This window comes from Symphodus melops (genome assembly GCF_947650265.1).
Source record: "Symphodus melops genome assembly, chromosome: 2".
Taxonomy (NCBI): domain Eukaryota; kingdom Metazoa; phylum Chordata; class Actinopteri; order Labriformes; family Labridae; genus Symphodus; species Symphodus melops.
In genome coordinates, this window is record NC_136692.1 from 19,823,539 (window position 1) to 19,846,581 (window position 23,043).

The 23,043-nt window shown below is 45.0% G+C and overlaps 1 protein-coding gene across 8 annotated transcripts; it reads right to left on the reverse strand.

Annotated features, from left to right (window-relative positions):
* Positions 1-295: 295 nt before the first annotated feature.
* ctnnd1 (catenin (cadherin-associated protein), delta 1) lies at positions 296-22,772 on the reverse strand. Of its 8 annotated transcripts, none has more exons than XM_079337447.1 (23): positions 22,711-22,769; positions 16,770-16,917; positions 14,382-14,456; positions 14,159-14,284; positions 13,199-13,491; positions 13,016-13,106; positions 12,631-12,815; positions 12,256-12,511; positions 11,788-11,859; positions 10,974-11,124; positions 10,674-10,875; positions 9,416-9,533; positions 8,017-8,173; positions 6,912-6,929; positions 6,596-6,661; positions 6,296-6,423; positions 5,711-5,861; positions 5,419-5,614; positions 5,130-5,323; positions 4,394-4,441; positions 4,218-4,300; positions 2,746-2,800; positions 296-2,295 (listed from the first exon to the last, which is right to left on the reverse strand). In XM_079337447.1, exons 2-23 carry the CDS (start codon positions 16,908-16,910, stop codon positions 2,237-2,239), a joined length of 2,865 nt encoding a protein of 954 aa, XP_079193573.1. In that variant the 5' UTR covers positions 16,911-16,917; positions 22,711-22,769; the 3' UTR covers positions 296-2,236. The 8 variants fall into 8 exon arrangements, with proteins under 8 accessions (XP_079193573.1, XP_079193576.1, XP_079193574.1 ...); XM_079337450.1 differs by having other exon boundaries at positions 2,708-2,800; XM_079337448.1 differs by lacking the exon at positions 22,711-22,769 and adding an exon at positions 22,443-22,704.
* Between the last annotated feature and the right edge of the window lie 271 nt (positions 22,773-23,043).

The following is a 23,043-nucleotide window of genomic DNA, read 5'->3' on the forward strand; positions in this document are numbered from 1 at the left end:
ATTGAAAGACATGCTTCAACAGGACCTGTAGACACCTATTAGTGGAGATGTCAGAGCATGGCTGCTCCACATTGCTACGCAGGGAGCGCACCACAGAAGTTTGGAGTTCAGTGTCTTGCTCAAGGGCACCTCTGCAGCACTTGGGAAGTGCCCTGGCAGCTCTCCAGCCACCACAACTTCATATTTTGGTCCACAAGAGGACTTGAACCAGCGACCCTCCTGTTCCCAACCTAAGTCCCCTACAGACAGACATTTTAAATAATGTGATGAGCAAAAGAGAGGCAAAAACATAAGCTCTGAGAAATCATTTTCCTTTTTATTAAAAACAGTATTGCTAGTTACAGAATTCATTCATAAATGAGAATGTGCAACTTTAAGAGCCAAGGCAAAGATATTACGCTGTAGTCAATAATCAGATGCTTCCATTAGTGTTCCAGTATCTGATGACTGATGGATTTCATTAAGCTAACTTATTTTGCATTTAATTAATACATAAACTGAATGTTTCAACATAAAAAACTGATTGCATATGCGTTCACCCAGAGCACCCAAAACAATTAAACCCAAATCCACATTAAAAAAAATACATTAAACTATTAAAATTAACAAATATTCTCTTGTATATATAGTTTAAATGTGCTTTTATTTTTTTCTCAACTTATCCCATGTCAAATTCTGGTTTTGTCCACCTTACACAGACTTTCAAACAAACCCTTTCTCCCTATTTATTCTCTTTTAGTCAGTCCGTTTTTGAAAAGGCAACATGTTTCTTTGACAAAATGAGGCATCGCCTGTCGTGTTTTAATCAGCATGGAGAAAAAAAAAACAAGGAAAACTCCACACAAGAAAAAAGAAAGGAAAAACAGAGATTATAGCCCCCTAGTGCTTCTTTTAATCATCCGCTCAGTAAGTATCTACATCTCAATCGGCACTAAGAAAATGCATTTTTCTACACAACAAGCACTGAACTCAAGAAATGTAGGCAAGAAAACGTCAATACTGTCTTCTCCCATTTTTCTTCTCGTTTCCTTAAAGCCAGGTTAAGTCATGGGTTTGGGAATTTGTCAATCATAGTACTATAGACAGAATTCCCAACAAGAGTAACCTGCTTAAAAAACAAAAACACCGTGATTGGTTACCCTTGTCATGGTGGACAAACCCATCAGACGAGGCACTCCAGTTAGCCCAGCCAGATAGTTTCAGAGACAGTCTTGTTTGTACACATTCATAAGATCACAGACCTGCAGGTAGAAAAGGAAATGCACCTACTGATTCATGTGGTATTTCCCAAGAATGACATTATCGTTAAGGGGCTTACATTTGAGAGAAACTGGCTATAAATGTGAATTTTTAACAAGATGTACAATCATTTTGTTGTCTCTCCATTTCAGTCTGTAGGTATACCCATTCTAGTATCTCCACGGTTAAATCTATAGATCACAATCATATACAGGAAAATGCAGCGTCCCCATGCTTTTTTTGCAATGGACTGTCACCGTCACAAAGTGAGCACAAAAAGCAGATGAATGTAGCTGTTGTAAAAAGTCTTTAGTGTATGAAGTTCTTGCATTCAGTATTGGCAGTCGCAGCATTAGCAGTGTCATTTGGCACATGTGCATTACTGTGGAACAGAGCAAAAGCAAAAAGAGAAACAACCACTACCAGAACAGAAGCAGAAGCTCAACACATCTGATAAGATCATTTACCATTGGTTGTTGTTGTTTTATTTTTTGTACTATATAAGGAGAGAATGAAAATGTCACATTTCTCTCAATTTCTTCCAAAGTATCAAGCCATTATGTAAAATTTCACCAAAAAGTATCTTGTTCTGTTCCCAACAGTTCATTCCAGTAAGCTTCATCAGTCTATGTTCTAGTCTCCAGGAAATAGAAAAGTTCTTAGGTGAATCCACCGTCTTTGCTTTTTGTCAAAGAAAGAAGTAGTGTTGTCCAGACGAGTCGTCGTTTTAGTGTTGTAGCTGATTGAGTGGTTCGTGTTTTGGAGTCCAGGGACTCGCAGATCACAAAGTGGTCATAGTGTCTTGTTCCGTTTGTCCACAGGGAGAGGGGGATCTACATCAGTTTGAAATGAAGGAATGTCAGAGAAGCAGAGAGAGAGAGAGAGAGAGAGAGAGAGAGAGAGAGAGAGGCTACAAAAGACTGAAGAGGGAGAGAAAAGCTTGAGTGTTAAGGATGGTGTAGTCCCATCTTTAGTGTCGTGGTCCCTCAGTGTCAGTTCAGCAAGGGCAGTAGGTGGGAGGAGGCTGTCGTCTTGTGATGCACACGATCAGTTTTTCTGCAAGAGAAGAAGTGTGGGGAATTGATTCATGCGGAGCAGCTAATGTGCAGAGTTCATGCCTGGGTGGGAATAATTGCACATTTAAAATTCAGATTCACGGCAGACACTTCAAAATAACAGAATACAAAATACAATTACAAAAATAGAGGCAGCTGGAAACAATGTCGACACTAGTTGGACACACGTTTCACAAAGTGTGCAGAGACAAAAAAAAACAAAAAAACAAAACACAAATGACATAAGTGACATTTCTCACCAGCAGGAGCAGCAAAAACCATCCAAATTCATTTACAATGGATGCTCATTAAAAACACTGGCAATATGGAACACACAAAGTCTTAGTTCTTTATACTCAGTTGATATTTGAGGCCATGCAGTGAGTGGATAGCAGCCCGTGGGACACACATACCATGCGCTGACATGCAGTGTGACAGTGGTGTAGCTAACCATCGTAAGAATCCATTAGAGGCAAAGAGGCCTGCCTCTCCCCATACATCCCTCCCTGAGAGAGAGAGAGAGAGAGAGAGAGCGGAGTGCGTAGATAAAGAGATAAGAAACCAGAGGACAAGAGAAGGAGTTGATGAAGAAGTAAGAGTGTTAAAAGTGTAAATCCAAAGAGAAAGGAAAGAGACACAAACGGTGGGAAAAGAGCAAGAGGGAACGAGAGAGAACCGATTAGTCGAATAAAATAGACGAGAGAATGTGTTACAGAGGTGGGTTTAATGTTAGGTCATGTTTCAGGAGAAAAAAAAAAAAAGAACACCTGTGAAAGACACACAGTAACTGTAGTGCTTTAACGAGACATGCACCGACATGCTGCCTGTGGGCGTGTGAAAGCACGTCTGTTCACACGCTAGCATCTTTCCAAAGAAAGTGAGGATGTCAGTCCCTGTATCATCGCATGGTTAACAAGTTAAGAGTTTTTTCCTCCTTTTTCCATCTTTTCAGACGGCTGATTATTCAAGTTCTTCACGACAGACTCGGGGAGGAAGGAAATATTCTACAAAGAAGATGGTGCAGCGTTAAATTGTGTGAGAGATGATACGATAAAGAAAGAAACCACCTCTTTAATGTGATTAGGATTTTAAAAAAAGGACGTCAATAATTCACTGAAACAAGTTTAACTTCCTGTTTATATACCTTTCCCACAGTAGACTTTAAATACAACAACAACCAGCAAGTCTGGAGTCCAGACAGTAAGGACACACTGGCATTACTTAAAGTTGTTCCTTACCATGGAGCACGATTCCCCGTCTGGCCTTCACTCACACTGATCCAGAACTAACAAAGCCTGAGCATGATGAGCATACCTCTCATATGTAACGTAGTAATACAGCACATGCATGGCTTCATGTGATCCTGAAGCGTGCTTAGCTCATCAGCGCAAGATTGAAAATAAATGTAAAGAAGGGCACATGGTTGAGAACAGCATGAGGGCATTTACTGATAGACCTGGCTTATTTGACGTCAGATACAGACGCAGCTCTCCGGGGTTTCTCGGTGATAAAAAGCAGGGATCGATGACACTTCATGTTAATGTTGTATACCCTGTGCTGGTACTCGTGCAGGAACTGTTGCACACCTGATCCACCCATGCCAGGGAGGCATGAATCAGAGCCCTCAAACTAGTCACAGGACTTTTAAGGGTGAAGCGTGCTTAGGCGTGGTACGGACTGCTCTTAATCACATCAACATGACCCTGAGTCTCAGGGTGTCAGGATACTTTCCAAACTTGGAAGCCCCGCCCCTCCAGCAACGCTGTCCAGAAAGAACCTGGAAATAAAGTCTATTCAAAAACAAGTGACGTTGTACTCAGGTAAGCAGCGGGATGCAGCGAGTGGGTAACAGAGTTTGTGTTACAGAAGTTAAGAAATGAGTCGAGTCATGCTGGTTCACATGTGGCGAGCATGTTTTATTACCTGTACTGCATCTTTGTCAGCAGCTTCTAGTGTGTTGTCCAGACTGTTCCTCCTCCCTCTCTGGTCCAGTGTGGAGTAGGCATCTGAAGGGGAAAGACAGAGTTTAACGAAGATCTGTGCAAAAAGGAACGACTCAAAGAGAAGTAACCACAGCCCGTCGTTTGAGTCACACTTGCCTGGTCCCATGTCATTCATTGGAATCATTTCGCGGTCGCCTTTTCCTCCTGTGTATTAAGGACACAAAAAAAATAATGAGCAACAATATGTACTGTTTGTTGCTACTGTTCCCTCACACAGGCAGCTTTAGCAGACAAACCGTCTCCTGCCAAAGATAGAACAGCGTGTAGGCGTTTGAGTTTTTTTTTCTCAAGTGTTTGTAAGTGTGAGACACGAGCCAGCAAGTGATTGTAACGATATATTTTAATCTTCCTTTGCTCTCTAATTGGGAGTAGTTTGAAAACTTCCAAACCAGTGCCAAAGATGAAAACATCATGACATCAACGTGGGCCTTGACAAGTCTTAAAACGTCTTAAGTGCCAAGCAGATTGAGACAAACATAAGGAGGATTAAGTGCAGCGCCTACATGATTCCACAAAGTACACGGAGAACAGTGAGAAGTGCCGACTTCTCTGAAACACGGCAACAGTTAAGGCTGTAAGCTCTGTGCGGCTTAAGTCAAATACACAGCTCGTGTTGCTTGAAAACACTGAAGGTAGAGCTTTCCTAAGTCCTACATGAAAAGCTTTAGCGAGGCACACTCGATCATTTCAACGAATCCGTGTTTAGAGCTCGTCACAGCTGGACGAGCATGCCGATCAAAATGAAAAGCAGACACTGAGGGCTTGTTTTGGCTCTGGAATCTTCTAGATCTTTGCAGTGTGTGTCACTTCACATGCACCGAAGCATCATCACCTTTGTCTATGAGCGGCAGAGTGCTGTCCTCGTATCCTCCGTTGGCCCGGGTGTTGTTGCTCGGAGGGTTTAGGTTGACCATGAAGTCCGTCTTCTTCCAGCCGTCTTTCTCCAACGTGCGTCTCAGCTCCTTGTAGCCCCACACCGTCTGCAGCACGAGGCCGGCGCCGCGCACCTCCCGCTCAGAGCGGTGTCTGATGACACGGGTACAAGGAGATATTTTTAAAGAACATCCAACGCAACCCTTTCAAAAAAAGTGAAGGGAACAAGATCATCCAACAACTCTCACCCGTCTTTGTTAATGAGCACGAGTCTCTCGATGCCCTGCGACGCCCTGAGCGTCTTAGCTGCTTCCAGGCTGGAGCCCAGCACCTCGTGGAGCGTGCTCAGTACCGAAACCACCGTCTCCTCCGACAGCGCTCGCACCGGCTGACTCTGACCTCCACCGGGCAGGTTGGCCACCAGGTGAGGCATCGCGTGTTTGCCTGATAAGCACACAAGCAGCAGGAGGAGGAGTGTTTAAAACAGACAACCTTTCCTCTTGATTCACAAAAAAGCAGATCAGCGCTCTTGACTCTCACCTAGTAGATCTCGGTTGCGGGCATCAATGGCCAGGTTGCGGAGCGCTCCGGACATGGCGCGGACTACTCGGTCATTGCCGTGAGCCAGCAGCTCTGTCATCATGGGTAAACCTTTTTCCTGGCGCAGCAGGGCACGGATGTATCGCCCGTACTAAACAAAGACACAATTTGAAGCTCATTAATCAGGGGACAGAACAACCTTTATTTTCCCTGCAGGACAAATGCCAAATCATGGCGGCGTCACTATCACGGCATCATCAGTGCAGTTGATTCGACTGAGCACTACATGTGACTTGTGGTAAAATGAGGCGGCCTTCCTTTTATCTAGATGTTGAAGCGCTCACGTAGGCTGGGTGCAGCCTCCGAACATGTAAACAAACAGAAACGAGAATCTTCCACTCCCGACGGGCAGCTGTTCAACTTTCACATTAGATCTGTTCTGTGGTTTTTCTTTCACACACCTGGTGACGTGAATTCAAATCAAATGTCAAACTGAACGCTGAGACTGTGATTTTGAACATTTACGCTAAGCTACGTTGACGCAAAGGCGTTTGTGGAGTTTAGTGGTGGAGCAGCAGCGCTTACACTCCATCGTCCGGCACACAAGTTCTGAACGGCTCCGGCCGAGGCTTCCAGCACGGTGGGGTTTTTCGACTCCTTTAGCAGAGAGGTGTAGATGCGGACCACCTCTGGCTGGAACAAGAGCTCATAGCCTAGAGGAGAGAAAAGAGAGGGATGGGAGAGCGAATGGGGAGGAGGAGGGTAAACGTGGAAGAGGAAGTGAGGATAGGGGACATAGGGGAGAGCAGGGGGAAAGTGATTTATAGAATAGCTGTTTTATTGTGTCGTCGTGTTTTTCACTGTGTCAGCTCAGCCTTTAGTTACCTTTAGCAGGTGTGGTCCTCTTTGGAATGTCAATTATGTCTGCAGCTGCATCATCATCTTTCCTTCCTAAAATCAAACATTCAGTCTTAGAAACACAAGCCGACTATGACGACGAGCTCAAATGTTAGTACGTTTGTTCTGGGTTGGTTAGACGCGTGCTATGACAAAACAAAAAATAAGATGCATTTGAAGGTGAACAGAGTGCATGCGTGTTAGCGCTAAGACGGTCACGTCAGCATTATAGGTCAGCTACTCTTATTACTATCACCATGACAACAGGCAGCAGAAGCATAGTCTCACAGAGTGAAGAACTTACCTTTGGAAAACCACTCGTCTGGAGCCCAGCTCGCAAAAGAAGGGAGGAAAGAAGGAAGGGGGGCAAAAAGGGGATCAAAAAAAAAAAAAACAGCAAGAGAGGAAGAGAGAGCATGTACAGTGAGTAAGAGGGAAGCAGCCATCATTGAGCCACCCAGTTAACACCTGCCTTCATCCCAACAGCGCGGCTAACCCCACACAGAAATCAGCAATGGGACATGCCACGTATGAAGGCTAAATGAACAGAAAATGAAAGCACACAGCAGCTAACAGGAGCGGTGTAAACATCGTGACGTCATACTAATCTGTGCTGTGACTCCAATAAACAACATTTTAAATTCACATTTAAAGTATCTATTGAACCAGTGAGCAGTGTTTGATCGCAGCTTGAATTGGACGTTGTGCATCCCAGAGTCTTTGTGGTCTGTAATGTCCACAAAAACACTTCTGGCACCATTCTGGTTTGTTTGTTTTTTTTAAAAATCAGAAGCGTTTAATTATTCAAAATGAAGAAATCACACAGAGGTTCTGATTATTTTGAAGCCGATCTTTTAAAGTGACCGGCACAAATCCACAGTCGAGTTGTTAATTTGTCCGTTTTATCGTCCCTGCACTCCCTTACTCCGTCTGAGTGAAGTCACATTTTTTAAAATCAAACACAGTGAGCTGAGATGTAACAAGAACGTCTTGACTGAGATATTCACAGTCGCAGCAGAAAGATTTGATACGAACAGGCAAAGCCACTGGATGAGATGAGACGAAAACAAATCAATACTCTCAGTGAAACACAAACAGAAAACAGCAGGAGAGACGATGAGCTTTCACTGGTCGGGGAAATTGTTCACATTCCTGTGTGAGCCAGTGGTTTTGTTTGTGCAAGTGTGTGTGTGTGTATTTGTGTGTGTGTGTGTGTGTGTGTGTGTGTGTGTGTGTGTGTGTGTGTGTGTGTGTGTGTGCGTGTGTGTGTGTGTGTGCGTGCGTGCGTGCGTGCGTGCGTGTGTGTGTGTAGTATCAGTCTGGCAAGACACTGCCGCCAACAGTGACATCATCGCAAACACTCCTACGGGTTGAACAAATACAGTACGACTTTCCTCAGCGACCCTGACCTTTGCTCTTGCGGGAGCTGAAGCAGCCACCTTTCTGGCTGGAGGGGGCGGGGCCCTGGTTGAGTGGCACAGCTTCCTGGTAGCGCTCACAGCCGGGGATTTCTCGATGCACCTGATAGGACAAGTTCCTCAGCAGACACACGCTGTTCTCGATCAACTGAAGCGAAGACAGAGGAGAGGCAGGGTGATGCAGTGGAGCCATGCGAGGAAAAACATTTGAGAAAATAATCAAAAATCAAACCACCCCCCTCTCAAACACCACTGTGTGATCTATTTACATGACCCCTCAGACCCTCACGACATTATGAAACGTCTCAGGGGAAAATGAGCAAATCCAATACAACAGAACTGGAGTCTTTTCATCATAAATGTTGCACGCTGGATTGTTTCAGCATCGTCATGGCGATGTGTGCATGCACAATACACGCAGCGCAGGACGTGCCATGTGAAGCCGGGGGGGGGGCCGCAAAATAGATTTGAACCTTTCGGTTGAGTTTCTGTATCCTGCCTAAGGAGCATCTTCTGTACGTCAGCGTGCTGTGATCAGGGCCGGGCAGAGCGGCGTGCGGAGGTCGAGTGGTGAATGTGAGCAGTTTGCTTATAGTTAAACTCATATAAGGGGCTGTAAGAACACTTTCAGATCTGTGCGTCTTCAGTCAGAACTTCGGGACGTCTCGATCCTCTGATAGCCTTTTTGATGGTTTGTTTGTTTCACAAGCCGCCATTCGAAACTTTCGGTTCAACGTTCAAAGTCTGATATGATTCGAGAAGTGGCCCATCACTTCGCAGCAAATCAAAGGTCAATGTCGGTTATTAACAAATATAAACTTGATGAAAAGTTTGCCTTTTTAAACTCTGTCGCACTTTAAGATTCTCAAATGTAAACTGCTCTACAAATAAAATGCATCATTATAAAACTCTGCACATAGTGTTCAGAGAGGCAGTGAAAGAATGAAGCAGTAAACTTCTGTGTTTCTATCATTTGATTCATCAATGAGATTAAAGATTTAATTCAAGCCGGATACAAACATTTGATCGATTGCTTTCAGAGAGATGCTCATTAAATTATTGCACGGTAACTTTTTACCAAAAGCGTGCAGCCCTGCTCTTCACGGTAAACCCTATTGGCCACATTGCCAGCAAAGCGACGTCGTTACCAAACGCTTTTGTTGCCGACTCTGCAGGGCAGTTCTTGTAGCACCTACCGAAGACCTAAGCCTTCAGCGCCAAGATGAGACGCAGGCTGGAGAAGTCTGAAGCCGACTTTGCCGTCACATCCCCACAAATGTTTTATCGTCAGACACACAGCTGTCACGTACACATTAGGACCATGAAGCACCTTCAGAACGACCCCGTCTGGACTGGTTCTGTCGGACAAATAATCCAAATGTCTACATACCTTATTGTCGACGTCTTTACAGTCAATCTGGGATTGGACGATGTACATGAGCGAGTCCACCAATCCTGTGCACTCCCTCAGCTTCCTTCTTGCCTCACTTCGCTCTGAACTCACATTTCTTTGAGAAAGTTGAGAAGGAGGAAAAAGAGAAAGGATTAGCATTGTTAATGGTCAGAAACGGAACAGGCCTGTACAATCTAGTGCTTTACAAAGAGCGTACAGTTCAGTTAGATCACGTTACAGCTCTCGACCCGTTTCTTCAACTTCCTGTAAGAGCTGGAACACGACGTGATGGACGGAAGCAAGAGGAAACTGAAAGCCACTAAGTTCTTCTTCTATTGATGGAGAACACTTTGAAAGGAAAACTAAACTCCAGAGAAAGCTGTGTGGAATGAAAACACTACGTGATCCTTTGTGCCGATCTGTTCGTCATAGTGACAGACACGCCCTCTCTCACAATGGCAGGACAACATTCCCCGACACAGCAGGGGGCACTGGTTCCACTTCCATGCACAGCTCAGGGAGTTTATTCATCTGCAGCCGTCGCCAAACATTCACAAAGTCAAAACCTGACCTGATTAAATCGTGGATGCAGATCTGCAGTACTGCGATCCAGATTTCAGAATACCCATTCGAACCTTGACACCTTTTTAAAAAATCAATTTTTAACTGCCTCACAATTAATCTTCACCTCCCTTATTCAAACGTTTCTGCAGACTTGAGGATGAACGCTGCGGGATCATGGCGTCGAAGGGAATGCATCGAGGACTGGAGGCAGACTGGAACGTACTGTTTACACTGTGTAGGTCAATGCTCCAGTGTGCTCTGTTCGCCCTCTCCCTCTAAACCCTGAAATTCTCCTCTCACCATTAACAATGTAAAGCTTCATATCTCTTCAACAACTAACTTAACCCTGAAGTCGTCTCGAGCAAATACATCAAATAAGATATCCTGGTATATGATGCACAATCTGACGATAAGCTCGTGCCACACACAAAAACTAAACTTCTGAATGTGATGGACCTGCGTGCTAATTGGATTATTTCCTTTTAAGGAGTGGCTTTTAAAAAAAAGTTAACTTTACTGCAGTGACTGACAGATAACACCACCAAAAAAAGAAGTGCGATCAACATCCCACTTCTCCATCAGTCTGTTGAGCTGGCACGTTTCCATTCTCCGGTCTTCATCTGCCCTCCCTCAATCTGCCTCTCTCTCTCTTGTATCGTCGGGAAAAGTTAAACAGTCTCTCTTTCCATACCTCAAGCAGCCTGCTGTGTTGGTGAGTGCTGTCTCCCACTCAAGATGTCTGGGCTTGCAGTTCTCCTCCCCTCCTCCTGTTCCGTTGCTCCCTCGCTCCCAGCCCGAGTGAAGCACCATGACTTCGTCGGAGAGGGCGTGCAGCGCGTGGTCCACGATCTCCATTTTCACAGCGTCGTGGGACGACAGATTCCACAGCGTTCCTGGAAAATTCGCCCGTTCATAATCATGATGAAGCAAACCTGGGACTGATATTGTGCTCACTTCAAGTCTTGTGTGTTTGCAGAGGGCTTGAGCTGACCTGTGATGGTGTCTGTCAGGTCCTGGTCGTGAGTCTTCCTCAGCAGCCTGGTCAGAGCTGGCACTCCATCACAGTTCTTGATGGCAATCTTGTTGTCAGCATCTTTGCCATATGAGATGTTCTTAAGGGCTCCGCAGGCTGCATAATGAACCTACACCAGAGGCACCAACAGCATTTTAACTCATCTTGATAGAAAGCACTGCATTCACCACCCTGTTGCATTTTTGGTTGCATGCTTAAAAAAAAAAAAAAAAACCTTTGTCTCTTTGTGAGTGTTTGTTATGTTGTCTAAAAAGCTAATACAATAAAAGAGATAAAGTTAGAGTTAGAGGATGCAGATGTTGTTTGATCTATTTCTTCAGCCAGCAGGACTTCTGACCTATCATTGGCCTCAGAGCAAGAAAAGTGAAATGAAGTTGCTCCTGTGCCTCGAGGGTGGAATGTATGATGTGGTTTGTTTGGTAAAAACAAATACAAGCGTCAGCAAAGCTCTGCTACTGGTACGCTAAATGAAAGGGAATCAAAGTCAAAGTGAAGAATGTTTTGGCCGCGACCATATTTAGCACACGTGTTGACCTAGAGGATTTGCAAAGAAGGAGAAGTACGTGATGCTTATTTCGATTTCTCCGTCTTTTTGGTTTTAGCGGCGAGTGTCAAGTTCACCTTCGCTCAGCCAAATGAACTGTGACAACATCGTGTCAGAAATACACTACATCCCTTTAAGCCCCTCGTCTCCCCCCTCTAGGTCAATGAAAACACACTTCTCAAGACTCAAACATGGACAGAAAAGCACGGACGTCCACATCAAACGGACCTCTTTCTTTGGGTTGTCGAGCATGCAGACCAGCGATGGGATGCCTTTCAGACGCCGCACGTCAGACTTTACCTGGAGAGCAAAAGGACACCTCAAGTTAGGGGATTCAAGTTCACTTCAGTTATACGTTTAGAAAAAGACAAGAAAATCAATGAAAAAAAAAGTAAGAACAATTCAAGCTTGGAGCTTATTTAAGGACCATCGGGGAAGAAGAAAAAAAATCATCGCCGAGAAGTCATACCATAAGAGCTACTTTAGCTGCCAACAAGAAACAGTAAAAAACTGTTTAGGTGTACTATTTCTTATGAAAACTTAATTAAGAAAAATCATTACTTCAAATTAGAAAGTATGATGACATCTTGACACACTTAGAAATGTGCATCTTTAAGGATGTAGTGAAATCCTTTATTTAAGGTTATATGGATGTAAGGTCACGAGTTCAAACACTTGCAGAGGTGCAGCACTTACTTTATCATTCTTATAGGTGAGATGTTGTAAGTATGCAGCTGCATTGCTTTTGACCGGGTCCAGTCTGTAGTTAAGCATGGCAATGACCTCCGGCAGCTCTGGCTGACGCCAGCCACCTGGGCCAGGACCTTTCCTTAGAGTGCTGTCCAGTGAAGCCATGCTGCCTCTCTCATCCTGAGCCAGGGGTGCTCCGCCTCCCCAATAGTACATGTCCCCCGGACCGCTCATGTCACCATCCAAGGTGCCCTCATAACTCCTGGGGAAACAGAAGGGGACAACCATCGACGTCAAGATTTGAAAACCACGTCGAGGCTCAACCAAATGTGACATTTACTTCCCACCTGTTGTGGGTCACAATGAATAAGCTTAACTCACCCTGCTCTGCGTGGAGGTCGATGTGCCATCTGGTTATGTGGCATGGTGCTGTAGTGCATTGGGGGTCCCATACCATAGTCGGGCTCATCGTAGCCCATGCTGCGCTGATCGTCCTCTAGTCCGTACGGCTCTGGGACAAACCTTTGGATGGCGGACAGCTCCATTGCACTTCCCATACGGCCAACCTACAGAGGGACAGGAGAATGAGCCGGAAGAATTTAAGCCACATTCCAATTGTTGAGCCAATGGACTGTGTCCATGGACTATTGGAATCATATTCAGTTTTTTATTAGCATGAAGGCGAAACACGAAAATGAACAAGCGACTCTTAAAGTGTCACAATGAGTCAACGTTAATATCCAGATCCAGCTACTGTTGAACGTACCTGTGGCTGAGCAGCATAATGGTCCAGATGGTTCCTGCTGTGAGCTCTGTAGTTCGGATCGAGAGTTCTGTAACCATCTGTATGGACAGGTCTGGAGAACAGAGGGACGAGCAGCTTGAGTCTGACATTATTGTGTAAAAGTTTCCGATTCAATTTCAAAAATCTCTCTCATCAGACTGATACCTGTAGCGATCATCCATACGAGCCCCTCTACCAAGGCTTGTGTAGGCCTCAGATGGGGGTCCCGTGCGGTAGTCGTCATAGCCGACTGGAGGTCCGTAGTGGTAGTTGCGTGGCACTGTATGGGTGGGGTAATCCATTGGCACACCAATTCCTGGGGCCTGCCTGTAGACCCGATCCATGGGTTGAGTGTAGCCCCCCATCCCTGTCACTGAACCACCTCCATCCAGGGAGAGTGTGTCTGACACCGAGGGGATGACTGTGCGGGTGTGGGTGGTCTTTACAACCTTCTTTACCTTCGACAAAAGAAGAGATACATTCACACCGCTTGAAACGAGGCTCTCGGCTCAATTCCAACCCATCAAGTGAAACAAAAAGCAGTGCATTGTGGGTAGAATTCGCCCAGGTATTTCAGACTAAACTCCAAAGAAGCTAATGTAAAAGTTGTGGGAAAACATCTTGTGGACACACGTGGTTAAATGAAGAGGTAAAAGCCCAAACTGAAAATCTGGTCAGAAGTCAATGAGGTAAACTATGTCAAATAGATTTGCTAACATTAGCAATGCTAACATCGCCAGTCTTTAGTCCTTGCAGGTAAGCGTCAACATGCCTGTTCTAAATGTGGTTTTGGTTGATGTGCCAGTTTAACCCGACATACAAGTTTCTCTTTCTTTTACAGTTTAAAACACTGCCAAACTGCGTGACGCTATGAAAACCACTGTCCAGTTGTGTGATTTCTGATTATAGCGCATAATTAGGACGGATGGCAGTAGCCACTGACCTGAGCTAAAGCCCCAACTAGTGATGATAGGCTACGGTACACCATCAAAGTTGCAACTTCACTAAATTGAGCCGAGCTCTGAGAACTTCACACGTGAGAGCGACCTTAAAACACCTTAAAATGCATCAAACATTTGGACTTCTCACTCACAGCCCCCCTTTAGACCCTGACAATCAACTCACCGTCGTTTCTGTGCGCCGTGTCGTTCCATCTTCACTGGTCTCCACGGAGACAACAGGGGGCAACTCCTGGGGGTCTTCCTCCACAGTGTACGTCTCCTGCATCACCTGGCCAGGCTCCATACCGAACTGCAAATGCACAGATTCACGCACACACGCGTTTCAGAATGTTAACCACTTAAGAGCATGCGCGACTTGGACATGAGTGGGCTGTAAAGATGCTTACAAGATGTGACCCGTTGATGTAACCCTCGTTCAGTGTCAGCCTCTCTATGTCTGCATCACAGGGAATGCGGCCGTTCTGCGGGGAGGGAGGAACATATGTGAAGGCCTCCGACACACGCAACACACTGAACACTCGAGGATCCTTTTTACACTTGGAATAAAAAGATGAATTTCCATATAAACTTTGCACCGACGGCAGCTGAACTTTTATAGCCAACTGGTGTAAAAGAGGAAAAAAATGTTATCAGCTGGAATTAAAAAGTGAAATCAGCAAACCTTGTATTAAAAAAAAATTTTTTTTTAAACATCTAGCTTTAACTGACAAACTACAGCTTTTATAAATTGTACTGCAGCTGAAAAAAAAACGGAAACTTGCTCCTTTCTTTTCTTGACTTTCTCGACTATTATTACAGCGACACCATAAACAATATAAGCAAGCCTTTTTCATTAAGTGATGTTTCAACATTTAAAGAAAAGAAAAAGAAAAAAAAACACCTTCATATGATGTCGATGAGCACAAACAAGAAGACTTTCATGCACTATTCTAAAACAAAAACCACGAGGTCACTGTGATACACTCCTTTTACAAACGCATGACTGAATGTGATGGTGAAAATGAAAGGATGAAATCATTAGTCGGTCATGAAATGAGGACAGACAAAGAGTCGACACCACCAGCATTGTCTGCCCCCGGAGTGCTGATGGGTGTGGTGCAATTCCCATTCCAGCCACAAGGGGAGCTTTAATGCATCTCTACTGCAATCTGCCCTGTTATCTACGCTGCTGTGGAAGTAAAAGGGGACACGGCCAGGAGGGAGGGAAATATTCAACGCTGAATGAGAGTCAGTATAGAGCTGCCTTGAGCTGACAGCAGTGTCTTCCAGGAAGCTGGAAATAAAACCAGAGAAGAAAAGGGACTGGCTTTTAAAATGCCACTCGGCCAAGGGCAAATCCACAAGACATAGACGAAGCAAAAGAACACGCTCTGGAGTTCCGATAAGGACTCAGCTGGGGAGAATAGTAGAAGTGACGGGGCGATGCAAGCGTGTGGGAACCTGTCAGTAAGAACCGAGGCGGTGCTGCGCTGCCTGGGAGAGTGGCAGAGGCATGCTGAAGCCTTTGGGCTATGTAAACACAGAGCACAGATAAGAGGCAGCCTTTTCTCTGTCCTTGATCTCACTGTAAAACACGCTCCACCCTCATATCTGCTGGTTATCAGCCACTAGACTTACCTGGGACTGGGACACGTCTTGTTTAGTGTGTGTGTGTGTCTACATGCAAGGGGAAAAAAAGTGAAAGTAAACGAGCGGGAGATCTAACTTGTTTATGAAGGAGAGATTCAAAGGTTGCCTGAGGGGTGTGTAAGTGTGTACGCTGGTTTATTCAACGCTGATGAGCAAGAGCGCCAATAAGGAAGTGGAAAAAAAAGGATGGGTGTGCATGACTGGCACTCAGACAATAAATTCACGCTTCAGTCTCCGGACCTGGCTGCTGACTCAATAATGATAAAGACGGCGTCTAAGTAATCAGCAGACGCAGGTCAGCTTTGAAGCGGAGTCGGAGTCAAAGATTTCTCACCAAGGAAGCAAAGCACACGAAACAGGCTAGATCAGGGGGGGGGGGGGGGTCTTCATAAAAAGTGAAAAGTGAAGATTAAATACTTGCTGGTGTTCTGGACTCTTGACAACTGTCGAGGAAAAGGTCAACCAAACAAAATCGTCAGGCAAGACATCCCCCTGCATGCAAACGCCACCGACAGACGTGAAGGGTGACACTGGGTTTGGATGATGAGGTGTGATTGGTGGAGTGAAATGAGGACGTTGATCAGAGGACTTTAAATGAGAATGACGGTTACATGGTGGGGGGGGGGAGCAACAGAGAGTTTCACTATCCAATCAGGAGGGCTTCACTGGAAGGCGCTTCAGGGAAGTGACGTGGTGAATACTTTACAGGTCGACATCTTTATTATTCTGCCTTGTTTAAAGAGTGTGAAGGTAATTAAGGAAGCCTGGGGAAGTTTCATGAGATACATTTTTGAAATGTAGCTCAAACTGTCATGGACTCAATGTGTCGACATCGAGATTCTTCCACTTGTAATGTCTGATTCAGTTTTTTTAGTGTGACTCAACTTAAAAATCACAAAATTGAAGCAACCTTCAAAAGCCCAACCTCGCTAAAAAAGCTAACCAAGGAGGAATCCCCTGGTTTGGTTTAGTTCTGCAGCCACCATGCACGTCCACACATATGGGATGGGGTTACCATGGAGATGACAATAGGCGAACTCCTTCAGATCCAGGGAGAATCCAAGGGATTTCACGATGAGAAAAAAAAAATGTATGGAGGGCTAAGAGGAGTGGGCTGGTGGGTCGGGGGGGTCGTTCTGTGTTACCTGCATGTTGGGGAGGGGGCGGGGCAGGGTGCCGGCACACGACCTCCGCTCCTCCTCCAGAGCTCGGCTCAGCATCTCAAACTGCCTCTCCTGCTCCCGCACCGAGGCCAGCAGGGAGGCCGTACTTGCACATTGCTCCATTCACACGCTGAGAGCAGAGCACAGGACAGGACAGGACAGGGTCAACACCAGAGAGTAGAGAATCAACCATCACCCAGATTTAGTTCAAGAAAAAGACACGCAGCCGCGCTTGAATCACCCGCTACACAGAATCAAATCTATGACAGCGTCATCTATGAATGCACAGAGTGAAGGGCTTAATGGGGTGGATTTCTTTGGAGGTTGAAAATCAGCTCGGGCTGGCAGAAGAAGAGATGCTAAATAAGGGAAGAGAGAGAGGTGTGAAGATAAAGAAGCAGGTACAGAGGAAATGCAGATAGTTAATCAAGTAGAGGAACAGAGAAGGCGTAAAGAGAGAGAGAGAGAGAGCTCACAACTCAGAGCGAGTATTCTGTTCGATTTCAAGGTGGGCTCAGCAGCATCAGCAGAGCCAGAGTGCACTTCTCCACCGCGCTTCCTCACCTTCTGCTACGCGGGGTTAAAAATAGAAGAGGTGTGATACGTGACTGCTGATGAATACAGCAGGTTTTCAGCTGCTGCATGTGGAGCTTGTTAGCACGTCCTTACTCAGAGGATGCGAAGAAAGTGTGAGCGCATCGAGAGGATTCATCAGGACACAGCATGGCACGGTGTGCGTTGTAAACATAGAGGCTGTGCCGTCCAGGGCAGGAAACAGGATGGTTAAAAGACACCTTTTTTTTATTTTAAACTATTGTAAAGTAATCTTCTTGCCATCTATGACACTCCAGTAGCTCCCCGTGCCAGCAGGCAGGAAGACCATTTTCACACCGCTTTCAATCACTACTCCAAATACAGATTGTAATTGAGAACCATTTCTGATTAAAAAAAAATAATTAAAAATGGCACGAGCGTTGTAAACCCTTGTTCTTTTAGTGGAAAAAGAGGGGAAACTGCCCTCCAAATAACAATCGTGCTCAATGCTGCGACGTGATCAGCCATCGATCAGGGATGTGATTGACAAAGACAAACGCAGACGTCATGATCTTCTTTCAGAATGACTGCCTGACACCAGACATTTCATGGAGCACGGTATCATACAGAATGAATAACTACAGATGTAAAAAATAAATAAATAAAAATCGCTTAAAAGGGTTTCTCAGGGAGGCGTGCTACTAAGCAACAAAGAAGGAAGAAGCCAATTTTTTTAAACTTATCGTATAACCAACAACAGACAACAACACGTGCCACTAATGACTACAGCGAAATAACAGAGGCAGAAAAATAAGCCAAAGAAAATCACTGAATTCAGACTAGAACGACAACAAAGCCCTTTTCACCGACTTCCTCGGCGGGGAAGCTGGTGAGAGAGGAATGAAGATTGCCTCACCCCCGTCCGTCTGTCCGTCTGTCTGCCTGTCTGTCTAATAACGGGATGACACCAGTGTGGCTCATCTTCAAAAGCAGACCAAAAACCATTTTCTTCAAAGTTCACTGACTCATGTAGTTCAAATCTGCTCCCTATCTGCGTACACTGGACCGTCTGAGCGAACAAAGGATCCTGTATGGAGACCGAGTGTGCACTTTCACCAGCCTGAGTGTTTGCACACATCTGTGTCAGGGTGAATGCCTGTTTATGAGGGTCAGAGGCAAGTGTGTGTGTGTGTGTGCGTGTCCTGAGTTATATCCTTGAATACTCAAACACAACTGCGGCAAGTCTTGGTGAAGTTAACGCTGCCTTGTTTCTCTGCGTCTAATGTGGGGAAAGAAAAAAAAAAAAACATCATTTGTGGAACTAGATCCAGTTGCGCTGCAGAGAAACACGCGCACCTCCACTGTCACACATTCCACCGAGAGACTTTGCGTGTCATATCCTGTCAGCAGTTGGAAGCTGTCCTAATAAGGGAGCCCTTCACTGCTCCATTGTGCTGCTCTCATCCATCACTCATCCCCAACATTTATTGTTCCAACTAATCACTTCAACCCTGAACACGGAGAGTGGGTGCTGGAACTTTCTCGGACCCGATCACGACATCCAAACACAGTGGATGTGCTCACTGGAGGATGGTGCTGACGTATTTAAAGACAGTAAAGAGTGATGATTGTGGGTATATGTAATCTGAGCCAAGTGTGCATTCAAATTAAAACTAAAGCTTTGGTGTCATTCAACAGTGACACATCTTTGCTTGGATCCCAAAAATAAAGCAGAAAGTATCTATATGCAGCAGCAAGCTGCAAAAAAAAAAAAAAAAAGGTGCCTCTAGAAGGGTGCCTATAGCATCTGTCACACTATACATCAGGGACCAAGATTTTAACTTAGCAATGCAGAACTGACACGATACATCAGATGAGTCCATATACCAGTGCTTGGCTTGTTCTTTGTAGCTCTGTCAAAACGTCAACGCCTCTTTGAACGCATCGGGGGAAGGCCGTCCCACAGTGCAACAGACAGACCCACACAAACTCTCTCGCCGTTCAAGTCTCACCACTAACATTCTTGTGGCAGCGAGCGATTTCTTGAGAGAGTTTTAAAAACGGCTTTGGGCACTTAAAGCCCAGGCATTAGCTGTTAATCTATTGTAAGGCCATTAGCAGCAACGCTAAATTGTATCTGCTAATGGGCTAGTCTTGGATTTACAGTGTTAAGCCACTTAGCGCCGCCGTAGTAAGACACACAGACGACAGCCGCGCTGGAGAGTCGCAGAGAACATTATGAAGCAGAAAATCACACACACACACACACACACACACACACACACACACACACACACACACACACACACACACACACACACACACACACACACACACACACACACACACACACACACACACACACACACACACACACACACACACACACACACACACACACACACACACACACACACACACACACACACACACACACACAGCTGACTCAGCCTCATTTGAATGGTCACACAGAGATTTGACCACTGTGTGTGCGTTCAACTGTTGTGTGTTTTGTGTGTTAGCCTTGGCCCACGTCCAACTAATACCGCCTTTGCCATCCTGACATGAAACCATGAACCACCTAACCCCCACCCGTGCTCCCATGAGGCCAGCAGTGTGTGAGCGAGCGTTCACTTTTCAGAGACCTCTGCAAGGCCAGCTGTCTCATCTACAGGACGCCAACTTACTACTCTTAGTGAGGAAGGAAACAGCAGGCAACTGTGACTTACTCAGAACAAAAACCTAGCAGAAGTACAAATACGGATGAGGAGATGTACTGGCTTTCTTCTGGATGTAGCTTCATTACACTTCATCACAAAGTCTCTGGCTTTGACACCGTCAATGTTCAAAAAATGATGCAAATACTGGTACAGAAAAGGCTGAAGATTCTAATAAAAGACTATTTAATTGATTACTTTTCTAACTAACAGTCCATAACTATACATCATTGAACACATGTAAAATGATAGGTCTCACATCCTTATTTTTGAAAAGCTAGAACTACCAAATGTTTAACAGATTTCACTGCACTCGCCAAAACAGGCACTTCTTGATATTTAATGTAAACAAAAACACAACCTCAGTAATCAAAACATCTTATTAATGATGTCTCTTTTATAATGCTATAATAATATTTTGTTCACACATTGGAAGCACAATCAGCCTGGTTCACATGAAGAAACTTCAACAGATTAATCAGTTGAAACATCCAAGAAATGTGGAACGCACACATCTCGTCATATCATGAAAGTCAGCAGATGATGCATCACCACCTATAGGGGCATTTCTTCAACAAAAGGTTCTGAATAGAGGTGAACTGTTCATTACTTCAACTATAAGATGTTAAAGCATAACATTTTATAAAGCTCCTCGAAACGTGTCAAATTAGGACGTGTCTGTTAGCTTCTTGGTAAAAGAAATGCAAAGTGTTATGGCAAACTAAAATAAGGCGTTCAGCATTTGGTAAAGCTTTCCGAGTGTGAGGACTGTAAAGTGCAAAATGACACTCAACGTGTCTATAAAGTGAACCAGCAGTGCTGAAGAAGGCTAATGTGTGACGGCTTCGACAGCTCGAGTAATCTTTGATTTCACCTCGTGCAAACCAGCTCACATGACCTCCCCGGCGTGGGGAGTTGACATGCTCGTCACCATTCAAATAAAAACACAGACTTGCAGGTGGAACCGTTGGAAAAGCGAGAGAGAGCGAGGGAGAGAGAAAGCTGACTGGGAGGAGCAAATGTAAGAAAATCCCAGCTCCTGTGTGTTGGAGAGGACACACCCGTGGTGTGCTCTGAAAGCCCGTTATTACTGAGGTTCACAAATGATAGCCCTGACTAAAACAAACTGGCTGAGCAGCAAAACTTTAACCCTCAGCAGAAGACTTTTGATGCAGTAGAAGAACAGTCTATTTTCCTCATCTTACAAAGTGGCCATATCTGAATAAACGACATGCCTAAACTTGCACACAATCTTTTCCATCTCTGTTCCAGCAGGTCAAGGCAGACATGCCCGCAGGGGATTCAGGATAATATGACTGAAACTCACCACTCAAACCGACTGCTTCAATACAATTTAACAATCCAGGACAAGCAATCAAACATCACCCAGGCCTGATTCAATGAATTCTAATAGGTATGTAGGCATGTAGAGTCATCAAAAGCCCACAACAGGTTGTAAACATAAAGCTTCCTGTCAAAGGGATTCACCATAGCAGACAGAACAAGTCTGCATCCGTTCACAGGGAAAGACTGTAAGGTGAGAAGTTACCTGTAGTTTCAAGCCTTTACATAAGGGACTGAATAATGAAGCAACAAACACGCCTGCCACCTTACCACACCCCACACACAGCCAGACTCAAAGAACAGGTTCTTGTATTGTCCCAACACCCCCCCCCACCCCCCCCCTCCAAGCTGCGAGACCACATCAAAAGACGGCTGCTGGAAGATGAAACTGGGTCTTTACAGTAGACTTTGACACACAAATATAACACAAGTCCCATCTGCCAACTTTCAAGAATAGTAAACTGAAGGCAGCAGGCAGGTTCAGTCCGCAGGGATTGGGCGTCGCAGGTACAAAACCAAATATGAAATTGATAATTAAACCGAGGCTGGACTTTGACTCCTACCTCACAGGCTCGCTGCGACGCGGACCACTTCCGTGTCGGCTCACCTGCCCTCGATATCCTTCAGCTCAGAAAAGTTACACAGCACTCTGGTGAAATATTACTGCTGAATTTCTTTGAAAGCAGTAAACCCCCCCCCCCCCCCAAAAAAAGGAATCAAATGTGTCAAAACTAGACACAGCTCAAATCACGAACAAAACGAGCCCATTAGTTTCACAAACTGCTATTTCTATGCCACTTGATTAATTATATTTGATCAACTACTTTAACAAGCAGACATCCCTTTTGTAAAACATTAACCAAGTTTTAATTTAAGAAGAAAGTAATTCATCAAGTCGACGGTTCGTATACACCAATGCTAGCCACATTAGCTTGTACTATGGTAGCTCGCGTGCTAACACTGCGTTCACCACAAACAAGTTCAACCCAGTCCCCCATTAATGTAGAACATCTCCCAACCAACTGCATTAAAAATATCACATCAAAACACGGGTCATTACCGATTCTGAAGACTGTTCTGTGTGTTTTTAATAGTCCATAAGTGTTTGCGAGGCAGCGGTTTCAGGCCTAGCCTAGCCGAGTGCCGCTGCTGCGCCGACACAATCCAGACCTCGATCCAGATCCAGACCCGCAGGCTCGGAGAAGTGAGTAAAGATGAGACAACAAAAAAACAACTCGGCGTGCTCTTAAAAAGCGCCTTATAGCTGATCAAGTGGACTGTCCACCGCAGGGACAGAGCACGGCAGTGAAGAAGAAGAAAACACCCACCTCTGTAGTTTCCTCCGTGCCCTGGCTTGTTGTTCACTTGTCTGTGCTCTTCCTCTGCGGGGGGGGGGGGGGGGGGGGGGGGGGGGGGGGGACGCGGGGGCGTCTGGAAATATAGGTTTGCACACAGGTATTATTATTATTATTATTATTTTATTTTTATTATTATTTTCCTTTGCTTTCAACAGTATTTATGTTGACGATTTACATCTTTTTTAAATTATTTTATTTATTGTACAAGGAATGTCAAACATTTCTCACAGACAGACCAATTTAAATTATTTATATTAGGGGGATACAGTTAGCCTTTATGTGAATCTTACAGCAAACTATAAT

Bases quoted from the DNA above. Each gene is read 5' to 3' on its own strand.
- ctnnd1 (XM_079337447.1), bottom strand. From the start codon at position 16,910: ATGGAGCAATGTGCAAGTACGGCCTCCCTGCTGGCCTCGGTGCGGGAG. The intron at 13,107-13,198 runs GTATCAGTCTGA...TCTGTTCTCCAG, and splicing joins CGTATGGATGATCGCTACAG to ACCTGTCCATACAGATGGTT. The intron at 6,424-6,595 runs GTAACTAAAGGC...TCTCTCCTCTAG, and splicing joins GAGGACCACACCTGCTAAAG to GCTATGAGCTCTTGTTCCAG.